The 23094-nt window shown below is 43.2% G+C and overlaps 1 protein-coding gene across 2 annotated transcripts in view; it reads left to right on the top strand.

Moving 5' to 3' along the window:
• The window catches only part of FNDC1 (fibronectin type III domain containing 1), a 392429-nt gene that overhangs the window by 242504 nt on the left and 126831 nt on the right, over positions 1–23094 (top strand). For both annotated transcript variants that reach the window (XM_069769220.1, XM_069769221.1), the window contains 2 exons: positions 18363–18474; positions 18579–18950. In XM_069769220.1, the coding sequence (XP_069625321.1) occupies positions 18363–18474; positions 18579–18950 (484 nt within the window). The remainder of the gene's footprint in view (positions 1–18362; positions 18475–18578; positions 18951–23094) is intronic.

The following is a 23094-nucleotide window of genomic DNA, read 5'->3' as shown; positions in this document are numbered from 1 at the left end:
GAGCCCCTGATGTGGCTTAACAGTAGAAACCCCCCACAAGTGACCCCATTTTGGAAACTAGACCCCGAAAGGAACTTATCTAGATGTGTGGTGAGCACTTTGAGCCCCCAAGCGCTTCATAGAAGTTTATAATGCAGAGCCGTGAAAATAATAAATACGTTTTCTTTCCTCAAAAATAATTATTTAGCCCAGAATTTTTTATTTTCCCAAGGGTTAAAGGAGAAATTGGACCCCAAAAGTTGTTGTCCAGTTTCTCCTGAATACGCTGATACCCCATGAGTGGGGGTAAACCACTGTTTGGGCACACGTCGGGGCTCAGAAGGGAAGTAGTGACTTTTGAAATGCAGACTTTGATGGAATGGTCTACGGGTGTCACGTTGCGTTTGCAGAGCCCCTGGTGTGCCTAAACAGTAGAAACCCCCACAAGTGACCCCATTTTAGAAACTAGACCCCCCAAGGAACTTATCTAGATATGTGGTGAGCACTTTGAACCCCCAAGTGCTTCACAGACGTTTACAACGCAGAGCCGTGAAAATAAAAAATCATTTTTCTTTCCTCAAAAATTATGTTTTAGCAAGCATTTTTTTAGATTCACAAGGGTAACAGGAGAAATTGGACCCCAGTAATTGTTGCGCAGTTTGTCCTGAGTACACTGATACCCTATATGTGGGGGTAAACCACTGTTTGGGCACACTTCAGGGCTCGGAAGTGAGGGAGCACCATTTGACTTTTTGAATACGAGATTGGCTGGAATCAATGGTGGCGCCATGTCGCGTTTGGAGAGCCCCTGTGTGCCTAAACATTGGAGCTCCCCCACAAGTGACCCCATTTTGGAAACTAGACCCCCCAAGGAACTTATCTAGATGCATATTGAGCACTTTAAACCCCCAGGTGCTTCACAGAAGTTTATAACGCAGAGCCATGAAAATAAAAAATTATTTTTCTTTCCTCAAAAATGATTTTTTAGCCTTAAATTTCCTATTTTGCCAAGGATAATAGGAGAAATTGGACCCCAAATATTGTTGTCCAGTTTGTCCTGAGTATGCTGATACCCCATATGTGGGGGTAAACCACTGTTTGGGCGCACGGCAGGGCTCGGAAGGGATGGCACGCCATTTGGCTTTTTAAATGGAAAATTAGCTCCAATCATTAGCGGACACCATGTCACGTTTGGAGAGCCCCTGTGTGCCTAAACATTGGAGATCCCCCAGAAATGACACCATTTTGGAAACTAGACCCCCAAAGGAACTAATCTAGATGTGTGGTGAGGACTTTGAACCCCCAAGTGCTTCACAGAAGTTTATAACGCAGAGCCATGAAAATAAAAATAAAAAATTATTTTCTCAAAAATGATATTTTAGCCTGCAATTTTTTATTTTCCCAAGGGTAACAGGAGAAATTTGACCCCAAAAGTTGTTGTCCAGTTTCTCCTGAGTACGCTGATACCCCATATGTGGGGGTAAATCACTGTTTGGGCACATGCCAGGGCTCGGAAGTGAAGTAGTGACGTTTTGAAATGCAGACTTTGATGGAATGCTCTGTGGGCGTCACGTTGCGTTTGCAGAGCCCCTGATGTGGCTTAACAGTAGAAACCCCCCACAAGTGACCCCATTTTGGAAACTAGACCCCCAAAGGAACTTATCTAGATGTGTGGTGAGCACTTTGAACCCCCAAGTGCTTCATAGAAGTTTATAATGCAGAGCCGTGAAAATAATAAATACGTTTTCTTTCCTCAAAAATAATTATTTAGCCCAGAATTTTTTATTTTCCCAAGGGTTACAGAAGAAATTGGACCCCAAAAGTTGTTGTCCAGTTTCTCCTGAGTACGCTGATACCCCATATGAGGGGGTAAACCACTGTTTGGGCACATGCCGAGGCTCGGAAGTGAAGTAGTGACGTTTTGAAATGCAGACTTTGATGGAATGCTCTGTGGGCGTCACGTTGCGTTTGCAGAGCCCCTGATGTGGCTTAACAGTAGAAACCCCCCACAAGTGACCCCATTTTGGAAACTAGACCCCGAAAGGAACTTATCTAGATGTGTGGTGAGCACTTTGAACCCCCAAGCGCTTCATAGAAGTTTATAATGCAGAGCCGTGAAAATAATAAATACGTTTTCTTTCCTCAAAAATAATTATTTAGCCCAGAATTTTTTATTTTCCCAAGGGTTAAAGGAGAAATTGGACCCCAAAAGTTGTTGTCCAGTTTCTCCTGAATACGCTGATACCCCATGAGTGGGGGTAAACCACTGTTTGGGCACACGTCGGGGCTCAGAAGGGAAGTAGTGACTTTTGAAATGCAGACTTTGATGGAATGGTCTACGGGTGTCACGTTGCGTTTGCAGAGCCCCTGGTGTGCCTAAACAGTAGAAACCCCCACAAGTGACCCCATTTTAGAAACTAGACCCCCCAAGGAACTTATCTAGATATGTGGTGAGCACTTTGAACCCCCAAGTGCTTCACAGACGTTTACAACGCAGAGCCGTGAAAATAAAAAATCATTTTTCTTTCCTCAAAAATTATGTTTTAGCAAGCATTTTTTTAGATTCACAAGGGTAACAGGAGAAATTGGACCCCAGTAATTGTTGCGCAGTTTGTCCTGAGTACACTGATACCCCATATGTGGGGGTAAACCACTGTTTGGGCACACTTCAGGGCTCGGAAGTGAGGGAGCACCATTTGACTTTTTGAATACGAGATTGGCTGGAATCAATGGTGGCGCCATGTTGCGTTTGGAGACCCCTGATGTGCCTAAACAGTGGTAACCCCTCAATTCTAACCCCAACACACCCCTAACCCTAATCCCAACTGTAGCCATAACCCTAATCACAACCCTAACCGCAACACACCCCTAACCACAACCCTAACCCCAACACACCCCTAAACCTAACCACAACCCTAATTCCAACCCTAACCCTAAGGCTATGTGCCCACGTTGCGGATTCGTGTGAGATATTTTCGCACCATTTTTGAAAAATCCGCGGGTAAAAGGCACTGCGTTTTACCTGCGGATTTTCCGCGGATTTCCAGTGTTTTTTGTGCGGATTTCACCTGCGGATTCCTATTGAGGAACAGGTGTAAAACGCTGCGGAATCCGCACAAAGAATTGACATGCTGCGGAAAATACAACGCAGCGTTTCCGCGCGGTATTTTCCGCACCATGGGCACAGCGGATTTGGTTTTTCATATGTTTACATGGTACTGTAAACCTGATGGAACACTGCTGCGAATCCGCAGCCAAATCCGTACCGTGTGCACATAGCCTAATTCTAAAGGTATGTGCACACGCTGCGGAAAACGCTGCGGATCCGCAGCAGTTTCCCATGAGTTTACAGTTCAATGTAAACCTATGGGAAACAAAAATCGCTGTACACATGCTGCGGAAAAACTGCACGGAAACGCAGCGGTTTACATTCCGCAGCATGTCACTTCTTTTGTGCGGATTCCGCAGCGGTTTTACAACTGCTCCAATAGAAAATCGCAGTTGTAAAACCGCAGTGAAATGCGCAGAAAAAAACGCGGTAAATCCGCCATAAATCCGCAGCGGTTTAGCACTGCGGATTTATCAAATCCGCAGCGGAAAAATCCGCAGAGGACCAGAATACGTGTGCACATACCGAAACCCTAACCCTAGCCCTAACCCTAACCCTACCCCTAGCCCTAACCCTAGCCCTAACCCTACCCCTAACCCTACCCCTAACCCTACCCCTACCCCTAGCCCTAACCCTAACCCTAACCCTACTCCTAACCCTACCCCTAACCCTACCCCTAACCCTACCCCTAACCCTACCCCTAACCCTAACCCTATTCTAACATTAGTGGAAAAAAAAAATTTCTTTATTTTTTTATTGTCCCTACCTATGGGGGTGACAAAGGGGGGGGTCATTTATTATTTTTTTTATTTTGATCACTGAGATAGATTATATCTCAGTGATCAAAATGCACTTTGGAACGAATCTGCCGGCCGGCAGATTCGGCGGGCGCACTGCACATGCGCCCGCCATTTTGGAAGATGGTGGCGCCCAGGGAGAAGACGGACGGGACCCTGGCTGGATCGGTAAGTATGATGGGGTGGGGGGGGACCACGGGGGGGGATCGGAGCACGGGGGGGGATCGGAGCACGGGGGGGGGAATCGGAGCGCGGGAGGAGTGGAACGGAGCACGGGGGGGCTGGAATGGAGCACGGGGGGCTGGAATGGAGCACGGGGGGGTGGAACGGAGCACCGGGGGGGTGGATCGGAGTGCAGGGGGGGTGATTGGAGCACGGGGGGGTGATTGGAGCACGGGGGGAGCGGACAAGAGCACGGGGGGGAGCGGAGCACTGGACGGAGGGGAGCCGGAGCAGTGTACCGGCCAGATCGGGGGGCTGCGGGGGCGATCGGTGGGGTGGGGTGGGGGCACATTAGTATTTCCAGCCATGGCCGATGATATTTCAGCATCGGCCATGGCTGGATTGTAATATTTCACCCGTTATAATAGGTGAAATATTACAAATCGCTCTGATTGGCAGTTTCACTTTCAACAGCCAATCAGAGCGATCGTAGCCACGAGGGGGTGAAGCCACCCCCCCTGGGCTAAACTACCACTCCCCCTATCCCTGCAGATCGGGTGAAATGGGAGTTAACCCTTGCAGGGACGCGATCTTTCCATGATGCCGCATAGGCGTCATGGGTCGGATTGGCACCGACTTTCATGACGCCTACATGGCGTCATGGGTCGGGAAGGGGTTAAGGGAGCTTAGTCTCCAGAAACGCGTTGAGATTCACACCCATATGGTTCGTGCTGAAGTCTGTATCCTCCATATTTATAGTTTGTGAATAAAGAAAATTCTTTTTTACGGATTCGGTGAAGCTGGACATTTCTTCTTTTTTTGATCCACCACATTAACCTAGTGCGCCATGATGGACATGTAACGTCCCTGGCCATGCCTACTGGTCCATGCATCTGTTGTGAGTTGCACCTTTCTACTGACTGATTGACTCCGTGCATGGACAATGCGGTCTTTGACATGCTGGTGGAGGGCTGGGATGGCTTTTCTCGCAAAGAAGTGTCGACTGGGTAGGTCATAGCGTGGTACTGCGTAGGCCATCAGGGCTTTGAAAACTTTGCTTTCAACCAAACGGTAGGGCGTCATCTCTAACGAGATTAGTCTAGCAATGGGGGCATTCAAACCCTGTGTACGCGGATGACAGGATGAGTACTTTCTTTTCCTAATGAGAGTCTCTTGTAGGGTGAGCTAGACTGGAGAGCTGCATATGGTGGAACTAGCGGGGATGGTGGTGGACATGGCAGATTGGGAGAGGGTTGGTGATGGTATTCTTGATGTTGGCCTACCAACAGTGTTTTCTACCAAGAACTTTGTGATTCCCTGACTGCTTTGGCCTTGCGACGATACCTCCACATTTTCTGCTGGTGGTGTCCTAACTGGTGGGCTTACTGTGAGGGAAGCAATGTAGCGTTGCTGACTACCTTCATTCTGAGCAGGTGCACCAACGGTACTGGACGTTTGGTAGTTAGTCCAGGCTTGCAAGCGCATGCTGGTTAAATGTCTACGCATGCACATTGTATTTAAACTTTGGAGATTCTTCCCTCTGCTAAAGGTCTTACATTTTACGTTTTACACCTGCTCCTGTATAGGAATCTGCAAGTGTAAAAATGCATGTGAAATCTGCACAAAAAACACCGGAAATCCACGGTAATTCCGCACATGAATCCGCAACAAGTGCAAATAGCCTCATAGTCTTACATTGAGCGCTTGTGACATAGCTTCTAACTTCTGGCCAGTCAGAAGCTGCGCTCATAAGTTTGAGCAGCGGCACTGCAGCAGTGCCACAAAATAGTGAATACACCGGAGGATGAGTAAATGACCGGGATATCCAAATCATGACGGAGCTGTGAGTCCATTAAACTGTGTATAAGGAAGCTGCGGGCTCATCATACTGTGTATAAGGGAGCTGTGAGTCCATCATACTGTGTATATGGAAGCTGTGAACACATCATACTGTGTATATGGGAGCTGCAGGCACATCATAATGTGTATATGGGAGCTGCGGCCCCATCATAATGTGTATGAGGGAGCTGTGGGCCCATCATACTGTGTATAAGGGAGCTGTGAGTCCATCACACTGTGTATAAGGGAGCTGTGGGCCCATCATACTGTGTATATGGGAGCTGCAGGCCCATCATACTGTGTATAAGGAAGCTGCGGGTCCATCACACTGTATAAGGGAGCTGCGGGCCCATCACACTGTGTATAAGGGAGCTGCAGGCCCATCATACTGTGTATAAGGGAGCTGCGGGCCCATCATACTGTGTATAAGGGTGCTGCAGGCCCATCATACTGTGTATAAGGGAGCTGCGGGCCCATCACACTGTGTATAAGGGAGCTGTGGGCACATAATACTGTGTATAAGGGAGCTGCAGGTCTATCATACTGTGTATATGGGAGCTGCGGGTCCATCATACTGTGTATAAGGGAGCTGTGGGCCCATCATACTGTGTATAAGGGAGCTGCGGGCCCATCATACTGTGTATAAGGGAGCTGCGGGGCCATCATACTATGTATAAGGGAGATGTGAGTCCATTATACTGTGTATAAGGAAGCTGTGCACACATCATACTGTATACTGTGTATATGGGAGCTGCAGGGCCATCATACTGTGTATAAGGGAGCTGCGGGCCCACCATACTGTGTATAAGGGAGCTGTGAGTCCATCAACTGTGTATAAGGGAGCTGTGAGTCCATCATACTGTGTATAAGGAAGCTATGCACACATCATACTGTGTATAAGGGAGCTGTGAGTCCATCATACTGGGTATAAGGGAGATGTGAGTCCATTATACTGTGTATAAGGAAGCTGTGCACACATCATACTGTGTATATGGGAGCTGCAGGCCCATCATACTGTGTATAAGGGAGCTGCGGGCTCAACATACTGTGTATAAGGGATCGGCGGGGCCATCATACTGTGTATAAAGGAGCTGTGGGCCCATCATACTGTGTATAAGGAAGCTGTGGGCCCATCATACTGTGTATAAGGGAGCTGCGGGCCCATCATACTGTGTATAAGGGAGCTGCGGGCCCATCATACTTTGTATAAAGGAGCTGTGGGCCCATCATACTGTGTATAAGGAAGCTGTGGGCCCATCATACTGTGTATAGGGAACTTTGGGGGACATCATACTGTTTGACAGGAGCTGCAGGCCCATCATACTGTGTATAGGGAACTGTGAAGGCATATTGTGCATATGGGAGCTGTTGGCCTATTACACTGTATATAGGGGAGCTCTGGGGGGCATTATACTTTCTATAGTGGAGTTCTGTCAGCATTATACTGTGTATAGGGGAGCATTGGGCTCATACTATCTATAGGGGAGCAGTGGGATCATACTGTGTAAAGGGGAGCAGTGGGAACATCATACGGTGTATTGGAGAGTTATAGAATCATCATTCTGTGTATAGGGGAGCTGTGGGGGCCTTATACTGTGTATAGGGAAGCTTTGAGCTCACCATACTGTGTATAATGGAGCAGTACATGGGGGAACTTAGGGGATATTATTAAATGTTAAGTGGGCACTTAAGCATCATTATTATAGGGGCACTCAGAGTATTGTGACCATCAAAGTTGCATATGGTCACAATATGGCGGTAAAGTCAATGTTCGTTTTTGTATATAGATTTATTTTCAATAACAGTGCGGTCATATTCTGAGGTTCCATTATAGTCACAATTAGAGTGCACAACCGTAGCTGTAATCAGGGTTAGCTGGTTAGGGGCCCACTCAGATGTTTCGCCCCCCTAAGTTGAAACCCTAGCTACGCCTCTGACTCAGGCGTAGTGTATTACACTACACAATGTAAGTTGCAGAACGTGGCTGGAAGATGTACGACAGACTAACAGAACTGTGACGTAGATCCACTTAGTGCCAATTTAAATCTCCCTTTTTTGGGGGGAGACTGCAACAAAACTCAGGCCCAGTGTATTACACTACACAATGTAAGTGCAAAGAACCAACACAACGGAGAAAGACCATAAAAGTGCCCAGATAATAGAGATAATAATATTAAAATGTCTTTATTGGTACAAATGACAGTAGTATAATGAGTTAAAAATGTGCACACAAACAAGAATAAATATAAATTTCAACCAGATAAAAAAAGGATAAAATGAGGTAATATATATCACAACCAAAATAGGTATAGCTAGTTGGACTAAAGGTATATCAAAGGTATATATGGCAACACTGATTAGAATCTAAGAGGCAGTAAAAATGTGCAATAGTAAGAAAATTAATAATATACAATTGTGAAAAAATTGTGCAAATAGACTATAACACCAACCAGGTGATAAATCAATCAAACACCCTCCACATTACTACGCAATCAATGCACAAAAAATTCAAAAAAATGTGGGAAATACGCAGATGTATATATAAAAAAATGTGCAAAATACGCAAAAATTGCTTTATCTATAAGGTGCCAAACCAATCAGTCATACTCCACATAATGTAATGCCAGTAATACTCATAAACAGGTCAGAACCAAGAAGAAATGTGCCAATGAGGAATAGAAAAAAGGAAAAAAGGAACAAATGCCACAATATACTAAAGAAAAAGATTTTTTAAAAATGGGGAGATATACCTTTAAGATTGATCTGGTCCAAGCAATGTGCGCACCCCGACGCGCGTTTCGGAATTATATTCCTTCGTCAGGGTGTAGTATTATGTGCGCCGTTTGGGGTAATATATATATACTTAACACTTCGTTGCCGATTAGTGCGCCCCCGGTGTGAGCGGCGCGTGCGTAGCCTCCAACCCGGAAGTCACCGCCAGCGCGTCACGCAACCAGACACACGGGACTGAGTACCCGGCGTAACCAAGGCTACATGATGCTGCCGGCAGAGGCGTAAGGGGGCAGACCGTGCATGCGTACCACCTGAGCGCAGTATAGGGAGATCAGCGATGAACAGGGAATACCACGAGGTAATGTGAATGCAAGACTGACCAGACTATGGGCAAAAAGAAAAAGAGGAGCAGAACTGTCTATTATAGAATGTATGGGGAATACTGAATACAAAGAACAAAAGTGCATAAAAAGTGAATGCCTACGAACGTGCTTATGCATATGAATAAATATTAATAAATGAAGTAATAAAGTATATAACAATGTCACAATACGAAAGAGGAAGATGATTTTATACAATGTTTAAAAAATTAATCAAACAATAAATTATAATTTTCTGTGACATGGCAAAAGTCAATAGGAAAATGAAAAATAAATAACAAAATAAAAATAAAAAAATAGGTGAATAAATCTTGAAAAAATATGAATAAATAAATAATAAGAAATGAATAAATAGAAAATAATAAATAAAAAATAAAATATTTTTAAAAAATAAATAAATAAAAAATAAAACATAAATAAATAATAAAAAATATATATCAATAAGAAAATAATAATGTAATAATAAAATAATAATAAATAAAAATAAAATAAAAAATAAAATAAATAAAAATGTATAAAATAAAAAATAGAATAACAATAGAAAATAATACACAATGTAAGTGGCAGAACGTGGCTGGAAGATGTACGACAAACTAACAGAACTGTGACGTATGTTGTGAATTCTGCTTTTGGGCTCCCTCCGGTGGTTGTAGGTGGTAATGCAGTTGTCCCTGGCCTGCAGTCCTGGACAGGTGTATCTGCTGATTGCAATTCTGACTGGGGTATTTAGGTTTGCAGGACTCATTAGTCCTTTCCAGTTGTCAATGTTTCTTGGGAAGTGTTGGATCTCTGTCTGGCTTCTCCTGCTTAGCTGCCAATTCAGCAAAGATAAGTGTCTGTTTCTTTTTCTATGGCACACAAGCTGTGTGCTTGTTTTTTGATTGTATTCCTGCTCTGAGTGTAGGAGTCTCTGGAGTTGCAGATATACGTTCCACGTCTTTAGTTAGATGGAGGAATTTTTTGTATGATCTGCTGTGGATATTTTTGGAAGGGTTTTAATACTGACCGCACAGTACACTGTTCTATCCTTTCCTATTTTAGCTAGAGTGGCCTCTTGTGCTAAATCCTCTTTTTCTGCCTGTGTTTGTCTTTCCTCTCCTACTCACAGCCAATATTTGTGGGGGGCTGCCTATCCTTTGGGGTTCTGCTCTGAGGCAAGGTAGTATTCCTATTTCCATCTATAGGGGTATCTAGTCCTCCGGCTGTGACGAGGTGTCTAGGGTTTGATAGGTACACCCCACGGCTACTTCTAGTTGCGGTGTTAAGATCAGGATTTGCGGTCAGTATAGTTACCACCTACTCCAGTGTAAGTTTTCATGCTGCTCCAAGGTCACCGAATCATAACAGACGTTGATCCACTTAGTGCCAATTTAAATCTCCCTTTTATTTGTGGGAGACTGCAACAAAACTCAGGCCCAGTGTATTACATTACATTACATTACATTACAGTGTATTATTAAAAAAGCAGTTGGTTTTCACAGCGGCGTACAAACAGCAGTGCAGCTATCAGGGACCCTTATAGGGCAGCCTAATAATCTACAGAGCTGATGCACAAAAAACTAAACTCCACTGTCCCTGCAAAGAAAAGGTGGTGTTGGACAGTGGAAATCGCTTCAGCACAAGCAGTTTCTGATGAAGCTGCAGCAACCTCTTCCTATGCTAAGATCGGCAGAAGTAAGATGGTGGTCAGCGTGCACGCCCCTTTATAGCCCCTGTGACGCCACAGAAAGCAAGCCAATCACTTTCATGCCCTTCTCTAAGATGGTGGGGACCGAGACCCATGTCATCACGCTGCCCACACTCTGCGTCCTCCTTCATTGGATGAGAAATGGCGCTGAAAGCGTCATACGAAACGCGACTCTGGTGAGAAGATCGCCGACCTCATGGCTGATCCCACACTACGATCGGGTCGGGTTTCACGAAACCCGACTTTGCCGAAAGTTGGCGACTTTTGAATTTGTACGATCCGTTTCGCTCAACCCTAGTTGTAACTTGCGTTGTTCAAGATTATTGTACTTGTTTTTATTATGTATATCCTTCCTCACATGTAAAGCGCCATGGAATAAATGGCGCTATAATAATAAATAATAATAATAATAATCACTGTATCAACTCATTTCTAGAGATAAGCATATCTTTTGAAATTAGAATTTGCCAGCTTCACCAAAATTTTCCTGAAATGTTTTGTGCCAAATCAATTTGTGGCAAATCACAAGCATTTCATTTGCCCTGAAAACACATGTATAACACTCTGAGAGCTACTATGACTGTATTCAACTTATTTCAAGCACTTTTACACAGACACATTGTAAACAGTTGGTATACATCCTTCCCTGCTGTGCGGTCACACACTATATGTAATGTTTTTTCAGTGTTTTATGGTTTCCTTTCCCTACCACTATTGATGAGCTTTGAATTGTTACATCCTTTCTATATCCAGATTTACCCCAAAATAACTGCCACATTTCCTGTTTCTGCTTTTATACAGGCTATGAATAGTCTTCCTGATTGGCTGTGCTCTATAATGCAATATCATAGCTGATAATCTTGATAAGGAAGTCATGTAACACTTGTCGGCAGATGCAATCTCTTGTCTGTGTAAAATGGTGACAGGCATTTTAGGCATGTCATGCAAATTGAATAGCAAATTGTTCACATACACACCAATCACAGGCCAGACAGTCACATGCTAGACTAAGGATAAATACACATCAGTCACATGCCAAACACAGGACACATACACACCAGTCACACGCAAGACACATGTCACGCAGAAGCAATGCAGGTATGTGTAGACACCACGAGGGGGAGTGGGTGAGAGCAAAAGAGGTCGCACTTGTCGCACCGTAGCACAGTGCAAGCTGCACCGTGCCATCAGGTGGCGACAGAGAGTGGTCAAAACGAGCCAAGTCAGTAACGGTCAGTAAGCGTATAGTTTAAAGGGGAAAATAGAACTCGTAGTCAAAATACAAGCTGAGGGTCACAACCAGCCAGGAGCAAAGAGACGTGAGACAGAGAACGGAGTCAGAGTAAGCCAGTAGGTCAAAAGCCATACAGACGTGTGGTAACAAAGACGGGAGACAGGAGACGAAGTCAGAGTTCAAGCTGAGTCAAAAAACGGAGGAGATACAAACCAGAGTCACACTAGGTCAGGTACAGGGGACAGGTCAGAGGTAAGGGAGGTCAGAGGCAAAAGGGGTCTAACAGGTTAACAGCCCCAGCAAGTCCAATACTATCACTGACACAAGCTGCCAGCAAGAGCACCAAGAAATAGCCACTTCCAAATCAAAGAGAGGCAGAAATAGTTAACCCCACCATTACCAGGCCAGAGTAGGAGAAACAGAAAGCAAACTCTGACCCGGATCATGACAACACAGAATACATACACACCAGTCACACACTGGACACATGACATACAAACACTAGACACAGGATTAGAGATGGGCAGACCCCTGGATGTTCGGGTCTGGCGGGTTCGTCTGAACCATTTTACTACGAAACCTCCTCATTTCAGGAGCTCAGAAGCAATTGGACAAAATGACTTTTTAATAAATAAAATGTTCATTTTTAACACTTTGTAGAGAATCTTTTGGAGGCAATGACTGCCTGATGTCTGGAAGCCATGGACAACACCAAATGCTGGGTTTCCTCTTTTGTAATGCTTTGCCAGGTCTTAACTGCAGCTGAATTCAGTTGTTGTTCAGTTTTTCTGGCAAGTGAAATGTATGCTCAATGGGGTTGAGATCTGATGACTGACTGCACCATTGCAGAATATTCTTTGCCTTAAACTCCATGGTTGCTTCTGCAGTATATTTTGGGTCATTGTTCATCTGTACTGTGAAGCGTCGACCAATCAACCTTACTGCATTTGGAAAGTATAGCCCTGTACACTTCAGAATTGATCCAGCTCCTTTTCTCTTCAGCCACATGAAAAAAACTAGTGACCCCGTGCCATTGGAAGCCATGCATGCCCAGGCCTTCACACTGCCTCCACCAGGTTTTACAGAGGAGGTGGTGTGATTCAGCTCATGAGCCGTTGCAAGCCTTTTCCATACTTTCTTATTCCCATCATTCTGGTACTCTGGTATTCTGTTTTTTTTTGCAAAGTCTAATCTGGCCTTTCTTTTCTTATGCTGATTAATGGTTTGCACCTTGTGGTCAACCCTCTGTATTTGCTCTCATGAAGTCTTATTTTTCTGATAGACTTAGATACTGAAATACCTACTTCCTGGAGACTGTTCTTCACTTGGTTGGATATTGTGAAGTTTTTTTTTCATTATGGAAATTATTCTGCAATTATCTACCACTGTTGTTTTCCATTGACATCCAGTCATTTTTGAGTTGCCAAGTTCACAGCTCTTTTTTCTACACAATGTACCAAACTTTTTATTTGGCCACTCCTAACATTTCTACTATCTCTCTGATGAATTTCTTCCTTTTTTAGGTTTAATGATTTTATGTTCCTCTTTTATTGAGAGCTCCTTTGACTGCATGTGGTGGTTTCACAACTCCCAGATGCAAATGCCACAAGTGGAATCAACTGCAGACGTTTTACCTGTTTAATTGATGATTTATTATTGCGTGAATAGCTCATGCAGCTCATTAAAGAGCTTTTAAGATAATCGTCCATTTACTTTTGGTCTCTTTAAAAAGAGGCAGCTACATATTCTGAGCTGTAATTCATAAACCCTTTCTCCAATTAGAATGTAAATACTCTTAAGTTAAAGCTGAGAGTCTGCACTTTAAACCCATATTGATTACATATCTGTATTTTGAATATATTGTGGTAATTTAAGCAGCTTAAATGCCCAAACATGTGTCACTGTCCAAATATTTCTGAACCTAACTACCGTATATACTCGTGTATAAGCTGAGATTTTCAGCACCTTTTTTGTGCTGAAAACATCCCCCTCGGCTTATACAGGAGTCATTGTCCCAGAGGGTCAGCAGGGGAGGGGGAGCAGCAGGAGCTGGCGGCTGTCACTTCATACTCACCCACCCCTTGCGCGATCGCTATAAGTCCTCCCTGCATCACTCTGTTGTCCCAGTGAGGCAGCTTCTTCCTGTGTTCAGCGATCACGTGGTACCGCTCATTAGAGTAATGAATATGGACGCATCTACACTCCCATAGGCAGAGCACATATTCATTACTTTAATGAGCAATACCATGTAACCACTGAACACAGGAAGAAGCTGTCGGTCCCGGGACAACAGAGAGATGCAGGGACGTGCAGCGACAGCGCGAGCAGGGTTTAGGAGGACAGGGGAGGATGGAGAAGGATGAGGGGAGCCGAGCGGAGCCATGCATACCACAGGGGAGGACAGAGGAGCCATGCATACAACAGGGGGAGGATGGAGGAGCCATGCATGCAGCAGGGGGAGGACGGAGGAGTCATGCATACAAAAGGGGAGGACAGAGGAGCCATGCATACAACAGGGGGAGGACGGAGGAGCCATGCACACAACAGGGGGAGTCACACATACCAGAACAGGGATGAGGGGACAATGCATACCCGGCTTATACTCGAGTCAATAAGCTTACCCAGTTTTCTGTGGCAAAATTAGGTGGCTCGGATTATACTCGGGTATATACGGTATATATATTTATTTTTATATACAGTGGCACGTAACACTCTGTGCACCTCTGGATAAAATTACTGTAATTGTGAACAGTTAAGCAAGTTGAAGATGAAATGATCTCTAAAAACCGTAAGTTAAAAATGACACATTTCCTTTGTATTTTCGGCAAGAAAAATATATATTGTCATTTTTTACACTTTAAAAGTTACAAAACGGAAGATGGGCCCATACAAAAGTTTGGGCACCTTTGGAGATTTGTGTGCTAAGATAACATTGGCCAAGGTTTTATACCTTAATTAGCCTTTTATGGTTATGACTTGTTCACTGTCATCTTTAGGAAAGGCCAGGTGATGCAAATTTCCCAGCTTTATAAAGAGCCAGCCTCCTCTAATCTTATGCCATAAAACAGCAGCCATGGGTCCTTCTAAGCAGCCACCTAGCACCCTGCAAATGAAAATGTTGGTGGCCCATAAAGCAGGAGAAGGTTATAAGAAGATAGAGAAGCGTTTTTAAGTTGCACTTTGCTCAATTCGAAATCTAGTTAAGAAATTACAGTTAACAGGGACAGTGGATGCCAAGATAAGGTCTGGAAGACCAAGCAAAATTTCAGTGAGAACTGCTTTTAGGATTGCTAGCGAGGCAAATCGGAACCTCCACTTGACTGCAAAAGACCTTCAGAAAGATTTAGCAGACTCTGGAGTTTTGGTACATTGTGCTACTGTTCATAGAAACTTGCACAAATATGGCCTTCATGGAAGAGTCATCAGAAGAAAACCTCTTCTTCATCCTCACCATAAAATTCTGCGTCAGAAGTATGCAAAAAACATTTTAAAAAGCCTGATGCATTTTGGAAACTACTAAATTACTTGTGGACCGATGAGGTTAAAATATAACTCTTTGGTCACAATGATCAAATGCATTTGTGGAGAAAAAAGAGCACATATATTCAGGAAAAGACCATCTCACCAACCATTAAGCCTGGGAGTGGAATAATCATGCTTTGTGGTTGTGTTGCAGCCAATGGCACAGGGAACATTTCATGGGTAGAGGGAAGGAGTTAAAACACAGACACACCAAACTATGTAACATAGTTGGTTACATAGTTACGGTCGCCACATTGATTGGTCTGTGGACATTATTTGCACTTTTGGCGACCGTAACTATGTAACCAACTATGTGGCGAACGTAATGGTCTGTTAAATTTTCTGCTCTGCACTGCGCACTTTTGTGTGGCTCTTTTTTGCAATTTTTATCTTATTTTTACCACATTGATTGGTCTATGGACATTATTTGCACTTTTTCATCATCTATATTGATTATTGCATCATATCACTTGTAATTTATTTAATTAATTATTTTTTTTTAGGTTGTTTGGTATGCACAAGTGAGGAATATAATTGTAAAATAAGGCAACTGGGTCTGCCATTTTGTGCGATTTCTGAGGCTGGTGACTTGGATAAAGTTATCCTCAGAAGCAGAGGTGACTCTTGGTCTTCCTTTACTGGGGTGGTCCTCATGTGAGCCAGTTTCTTTGTAGCGCTTGATGGTTTTTGCCACTGCCAAAGTTTCCCCAATTTTTCAGACTGACTGACCTTCATTTCTTAAAGTAATGATGGCCACTCGTTTTTCTTAACTTAGCTGCTTTTTTCTTGCCATAAAACAAATTCTAACAGTCTATTCAGTAGGACTATCAGCTGTGTATCCACCAGACTTCTGCACAACACAACTGATGGTCCCAAACCCATTTATAAGGCAAGAAATCCAACTTATTAAATCTGACAGTGCACACCTGTGAAGTGAAAACCATTCCCGGTGCCTACCTCTTGAAGCTCATCAAAAGAATGCCAAGAGTGTGCAAAGCAGTCATCAAAGCAAAAGGTGGCCACTTTGAAGAACTTAGAATATAAGACATAATTTCAGTTGTTTCACACTTTTTTGTTAAGTATATAATTCCACATGTGTTAATTCATAGTTTTGATGCCTTCAGTGTGAATGTACAATTTTCATAGTCATGAAAATACAGAGAAATCTTTAAATGAGAAGGTGTGACCAAACCTTTGGTCTGTACTGTATATATACCGTGTATAGTCGAGTATAAGTCGAGATTTTCAGCTAATTTTTTAGGCTGAAAGTGCCCCTCTCGGCTTATACTCAAGTCAACCGACCCGGCCTGTCTCCCGTCACCCCCACCGGTCTGTCTCCCCTCTCCCCAGGTCCGTCTCTGTCACATCATACTCACCTGCTCCAGGCATGGTATCTGCTTCTCTGATGGTATCTGGACGCTGGCAGCTCTTCCTTTGTTCGGCGTTCACATTGTACCGCTCATTAAAGTAATGAATATGGATGCGACTCCACTCCCATAGGGGTGGAGCACATATTCATTACTTTAATGAGTGGTACCAGTGACCACTAAACAAAGGAACAAGCTGCTGGCACCAGAGAGACCATTGCATCAGAGAAGCTGCCAGGGACCGTGTCGGGAGGGTGAGTATGACGGGGGAGGGTGAGTCATGCGATATTCACCTGTCCCCATTCCACCACTGGGCTCCATCTTCCACATCCTCTGGCTGTGACGTTCAGGTCAAAGGGTGCGATGACGTGTTCAGTGCGTGCCCTCTGCCTGAACAGTCACTGCAGAGAGCCGGAAGATGGAGCAGTGCGCAGCGGAGGAACGGGGACAGGTGAATATCGCAAGTGCCGGTGTCCCATCTACTCAGGCCAAAGGTGAATATGTCATTTTTTTAAAAATTGCAGCAGCAGCATATGGGGCAAATGTTTCTATGGAGCATCTTATGGGGCCATAATCAACCTTTATACAGCATTATATGGGGCAAATGTTTCTATGGAGCATCTTATAGGGAGCATAATCAACCTTTGTGCAGCATTATATGTGGAAAATGTTTCTATGGAGCATCTTATGGGGTCATAGTCAACCTTTGTGCAGCATTGTATGGGGCAAATGTGTCTATGGAGCATCTTATGGGGCCATAATCAACCTTTGTGCAGCATTATATGGGGCATATTTTTGTATCGAGCATCTTATGGGGCTCATCATAAACTTTATGGAGCATTTTATGGGGTGTATTTTGTATGGAGCATTATATGGGGCTTATTTTGTATAGAGAATCTTATGGGGCTCCAGATTCAATATAGATATTCAAAAACACTTAACCTTCTGATGTCTCAATTATTTTTACTTTTATTGGTATCTATTTTTATTTTTGAAATTTATCAGTAGCTGCTGTACTGCATTTCCCACCCTAGGCTTATACTCGAGTCATTAAGCTTTCCCAGTTTTTTTGTGGCAAAATTTGGGGTCTCGGCTTATACTCGGGTCTGCTTATACTTGAGTATATTCAGTATATATACTGTATATATCATGCTGACAATATAGCTCGTAGGAAGAAGGCTAGTAGAAGGCTATTGATATAAGTCAAAATATTAGATTATATTTCTAAAGATTGTCTCATGTAGACAGCCCCAGTCTATATTTCTTATTAGAGCATATGGAAATCATAGACACAGTTTCTATTACAGTGAACTTGAGGTAGCCTTTTTTTTACAAGGAAGGTCAGTCTCTTGAATAGTCATCATGAAGTACATTCTCCATGCATTAGCTGCTTAAAGTGTAATGCCTGGCTGGCAATGACTTTGTCAGCAAAATCAGTTGTTTGTCAGAGGTTCCAACTTATTTTGAAAAGAGTTTAAACACCTGTCAGAAGATATGTCATTTATAGTCATTGATTTGATTTATATTTTTTTGTTTGTCTACTTACATTTTAGGTTGTAGATTTAAGTCGAGGAGTAATTCTTAACACTGAAGGACGATATCTTCAGGACTCCCAAGGGAAGCCTCTTCGCATAAAGTTAGGAGGAGATGGACGAACCATTATTGGTAATTCCTAGACATGAAGTGTTATAAAACCCATTTTTATGGTAATATATTCCATGGTGAACAATAATGTATTTGTATGTGTATATATCACTGGTTCTTCACAGATTTAAATGGCACCCCAGTTGTGAGTCCCGATGGATTACCGCTCTTTGGTCATGGAAGGTTTAGCAAGCCGGTGGCAAGTCCTCAAGACAAACCTGTTCTGAGCCTTGGAGGAAGACCTCTTAGGGGTCTTGAAGTGGCAAGAATTACCAGACCTACCACCACAAGGATGACAACCATTCCAACTACCACAACAAAACCAACAACCTTTCCTCCTACAACTATGACTATTACTACACCTGAACCAACTACTATTGAACCAACTACTGAAGAACCATTTATTCCTACCTGTGCACCAGGTTATTTTGCACAATATGATGAAGAAGGAAATATGATTATGGGGGCTGATGACAAGCCAGAATGCTACACGGAAGGTACTTGAAAATGTAATTAAGCGCATATGCTGCATATATATTAACTTTTATTCTGGTTCAATGTACATTATTTAAGATGAAAATTATATAATTTAGCCCCTCTTAGATACTAGCACTGTGTAAAAAGTATGAAATATAGGACTACTGTTGTTTCAACCCACATAAATACGCCTCGTGGTTATAGATAGCTACTTTTAGTTTTGTAAATTCTAGATTGTTTTTAGTGAGTTACAAAAAAAAAGAAAAAAAAAACATGAAAAAAGGAAAAAAAAAGTTGGATTACTCCGCCCTTGTCTCTTTCACCCATACCGTCATATCCACATCTTCCTCAACTTGGTCCAATGCCTTGTGGTTCTACATAGCTAGCTTTAGTTTTGTAAATTGTAGGTTGTTTTAAGTAAGTTACATAAAAAAGAAAAAGAGAAAATAAAAAAGCATCATAAAAAATAAAAAAAAAAATGTCGGATCACTCCACTCTTGCCTCTTCCTCCCATATTGACACGTCCACCTCTTACTCTACTTGGACCTATGCCTTGTGGTTCTATATAGCTAGTTTAATTTTTTTAAATTGTAGACTCTTTTAAGTCAGTTCCATGACAAAAATAAAAAAATACAAAATAAACTGCCAAACCACCTTATTATAGATTGCTAGTTTTAGTTTTGTAAATTCTAGGTTGTTTTAACCCCTTTCTGACAGTGGGTGTAATAATAAAATCCTGTGCCCTGGGCCTTATTGACCAGAGACGGATTATTATGTCATGGAGATCGTGCGCGCACACAGGCTGTGTGCGCGCATTCGCAGCCGAGTGTCAGCTGATTCTGACAGCTCACACCCAGCACTAAATGGCTGGCACTTTAACCCCCTAAATGCTGCAATCGAACACTATCGCAGCATTCTGGGAGCCAGCAAAGGGATGACAGTCCGTCTGCCAGTGGATCGGAGGCCCCACGGCATGACGCAGGGTCCTGATAGTTTCCATGGTGACCCAATGTTTTCATGACAACATCCAAATCACCAGAGCTAGGAAAGCTGCTTGATCATGTGCAGTGCATAATCAGCAACTTTCTCTGTCAGTGCAGAGCTGACAGTTTGTAAAGCATTGGGATGCTGCTGCATTCCCATGCTATATAAGCGATCAGCCTGCAAAAAATGATAGTCCCACAAAGTAAAAAAGTTTACTTTTTTAAACAATTGTAAAAAAATAATAAAGAAATACTAATAACAAAAGCAAAAGATATTGTCCCCATAAATAAATATTTGCATGAAAACCCCCCATAAAAGTACAAATATTTGATTTTGCTGCGTCTGGAACGACCTGACCTATAGAACCTTCCCATTAGTTAACTCATTTAAAAAATAAAAAATACATAAAAGAGAAGGCAAAACTATGCTTTATCATCATACTGCCGAACAAAAAGTGGAGTAAAATGTGGTCAAAAAGACCGATATAAATAAATAAACATGGTACCTTTGAAAACGTCACCCTGTCACGCAAAAAAGAACCCCCATACAGCTCCATCAGTGGAAAAATAAACATGTTATAGCTCTCAGAATAAAGCAATGCAAAAATAATTATTTTTTTCTATAAAATAGTTTTTATTGTGTAAAAGTGCCAAAACATAAAAAAGATATAAATCTGGTATCACTGTAATCGTACTGACCCGAAGAATAACACTGCCTTATCAATTTTACCACAAACAGAGCGACATAAGCCCCCCTCAAAAAAACAATATCCTGAATTGATGGTTTTTGTTCATTCTGTCTCCCAAAAATCGGAAAAGAAAGCGATCAAAAAATGTCATGGTCCCGAAAATGGTACCAATGAACACATCAACTCCTCCAGCAAAAACAAGATCTCACATGACTCTGCGAAACCTTTAATAGTAAATACTAAAAATGCACATCCAACAGGACACAAACAAAAAAGATACATATAAAGTGCTCAGGTGAACCAGTGCTCAATATTAAAAAATAATGGTTTGATCTCACCCAAGCTGCCGGATACTGTATACTTCCGCACGACAGAGTAGAGATCCAAGTAAATGAGAAGAGGCAGGGCTAAAGTAATATGTCTACCCTGTAGCCCCTATGTAACTCCTGTCCTAACAAGGACAGGCCCCAAATGGACTTAGCTCTAAGGGACCAACCCACCCAATGTGTATAAAGGCAGTCCCAAATCCTCTTGAGATATAATTTCTTCCTCCCTACGCGTTTCAACTCCGGTCATGGAGAATCATCAGGGGAGTCATATGGAAAGAAGTGCCAATGGGCACAGAGATTGTAAGTCCGTATAAAGTATGGGGCCTGCAGTGGCTAGGCATCCCAAGCTGGAAGTGTCCGTCTGTGTCCACAGTCTCTGGTAGAATACAACCCATCCCATTAAAGCCTCTATATATACCCAAGGCCCCTCCCCCTAATCAATGATGTTTAAAGATTTGGGAAATATCCAGAGCGGATCAGGCCACCTAGTAAGTAATGTGCCCTCAATGCAGGGATGCACTATAAGATCCAAGTTGATAAATACGCCCGTGAAATATTACCTGTGCCTTAAAGAGTAGTGTTCAATATGCACGCCCCCCTATGTATAGACATATAGTGCTGCCAAAGATATTTATACAAGGCAAGCATTAGAAAAGGTATATGAGGTACGCCGATATCTACATAGGTGTAGTAAAGGTGCTTACCCCGTATCAAAAGATACACAGCGCGGCCACAAACATCACACAGTGATTACGCTAAGAAATATATATAGATCGTACTAGCGCATTCATGAGGGGCATAATAAATACCAATATAACCCCCACAGATATAGATGAAGCACTGTTATAGACAGCCGCGCGAAACTAGCACTCACCATATATGTCTGCATGGTTACCAGTTTGTAAACAATAACGCATGGTAAGCGCGAACACCGGAAGTTGCGGCGCCATCTTGTGCGCGTCACATCCTGTCCGGCGCCCACATGTTGCCTTGGTGAGTGCGTTTCAGCAATGGAACGCAAGCCGAGTCCCTCGTCCGTAACCACGAGGCCCCGGCCAGCGTAAGTTTAAAAAGGGCGTTCCGAGATGTATCGCGATACTTAAACAAACCCCGATATGCACATCTGAAGTTCGCTACCAGCGCATTCATGAGGAGCATAATAAATACCAATATAACCCCCACAGATATAGATAAGGCACTTTTATAGACAGCCGCGCGAAACTAGCACTCACCATATCGGTATGTAAACAATAGCGCATGGTAAGCGCGAGCACCGGAAGTTGCGGCGCCATCTTGTGCGCGTCACATCCTGTCTGGCGCCCACATGTTGCCTTGGTGAGTGCGTTTCAGCAATGGAACGCAAGCCGATTCCCTGGTCCGTAACAACGAGGCCCCGGCCAGCGTAAGTTTAAAAGGGGGCGTTCCAAGATGTATCGCGATACTTAAACAAACCCCGATATGCACATCTGAAGTTCTTCAAAGTACCCATGTCTATACATATAAGATACACATATGATGAGTAAGCAAACAGGCGGAAATAGAATATAAATCCAAGTATGGGGGAGGGTTAGAGACTAACAAAATTACATAAATGGGTGAGGTGACCATCTTTCTAGAATAAAAGTTGTCACAGTATACCATATAACAATTACGTGAGGTGTGGGTAAAATTGGATGCACTTAACAAAAGAACAAAAGCTCATTCTAGATACAGCGGTGTCAGTCACTCAGGTCAGAATGACACCCACTACATAGTTACCTAGATGGCTATATAGGACGTAGTTGTGGCTAGTTCCCAAACAGATCCAAATGGATCATAACATATCTTGCTTCTTTGGCACAGTAAACTGGCAAAGACCCATCAAACAGACGAGTCACGAGTTACAATAAAAAGACCACATGTTAGTATGAGGGAAATGGGGGGGAGAGGGGAAGGACAAAGGATTGTAGAAAAGAAGACTAAGCAAAAAAGGGGGGGAGGGGAGGGAACCTAAAGGAAACAACTATAATTAACCCCTTACCGGCATCGGACGTACTATACCGTCCGATGCCGGCTCCCCTGCTTTGATGCAGGGCTCCGCGGTGAGCCCGCACCAAAGCCGGGACATGTCAGCTGTTTTGAACAGCTGACATGTGCCCGTAATGGGCGCGGGCAGAATCGCGA

The sequence above is a fragment of the Ranitomeya imitator genome, chromosome 5, assembly GCF_032444005.1.
Source record: "Ranitomeya imitator isolate aRanImi1 chromosome 5, aRanImi1.pri, whole genome shotgun sequence".
In the NCBI taxonomy this organism is placed as follows: Eukaryota; Metazoa; Chordata; class Amphibia; order Anura; family Dendrobatidae; genus Ranitomeya; species Ranitomeya imitator.
This window is presented reverse-complemented; position numbering and strand designations above follow the sequence as displayed.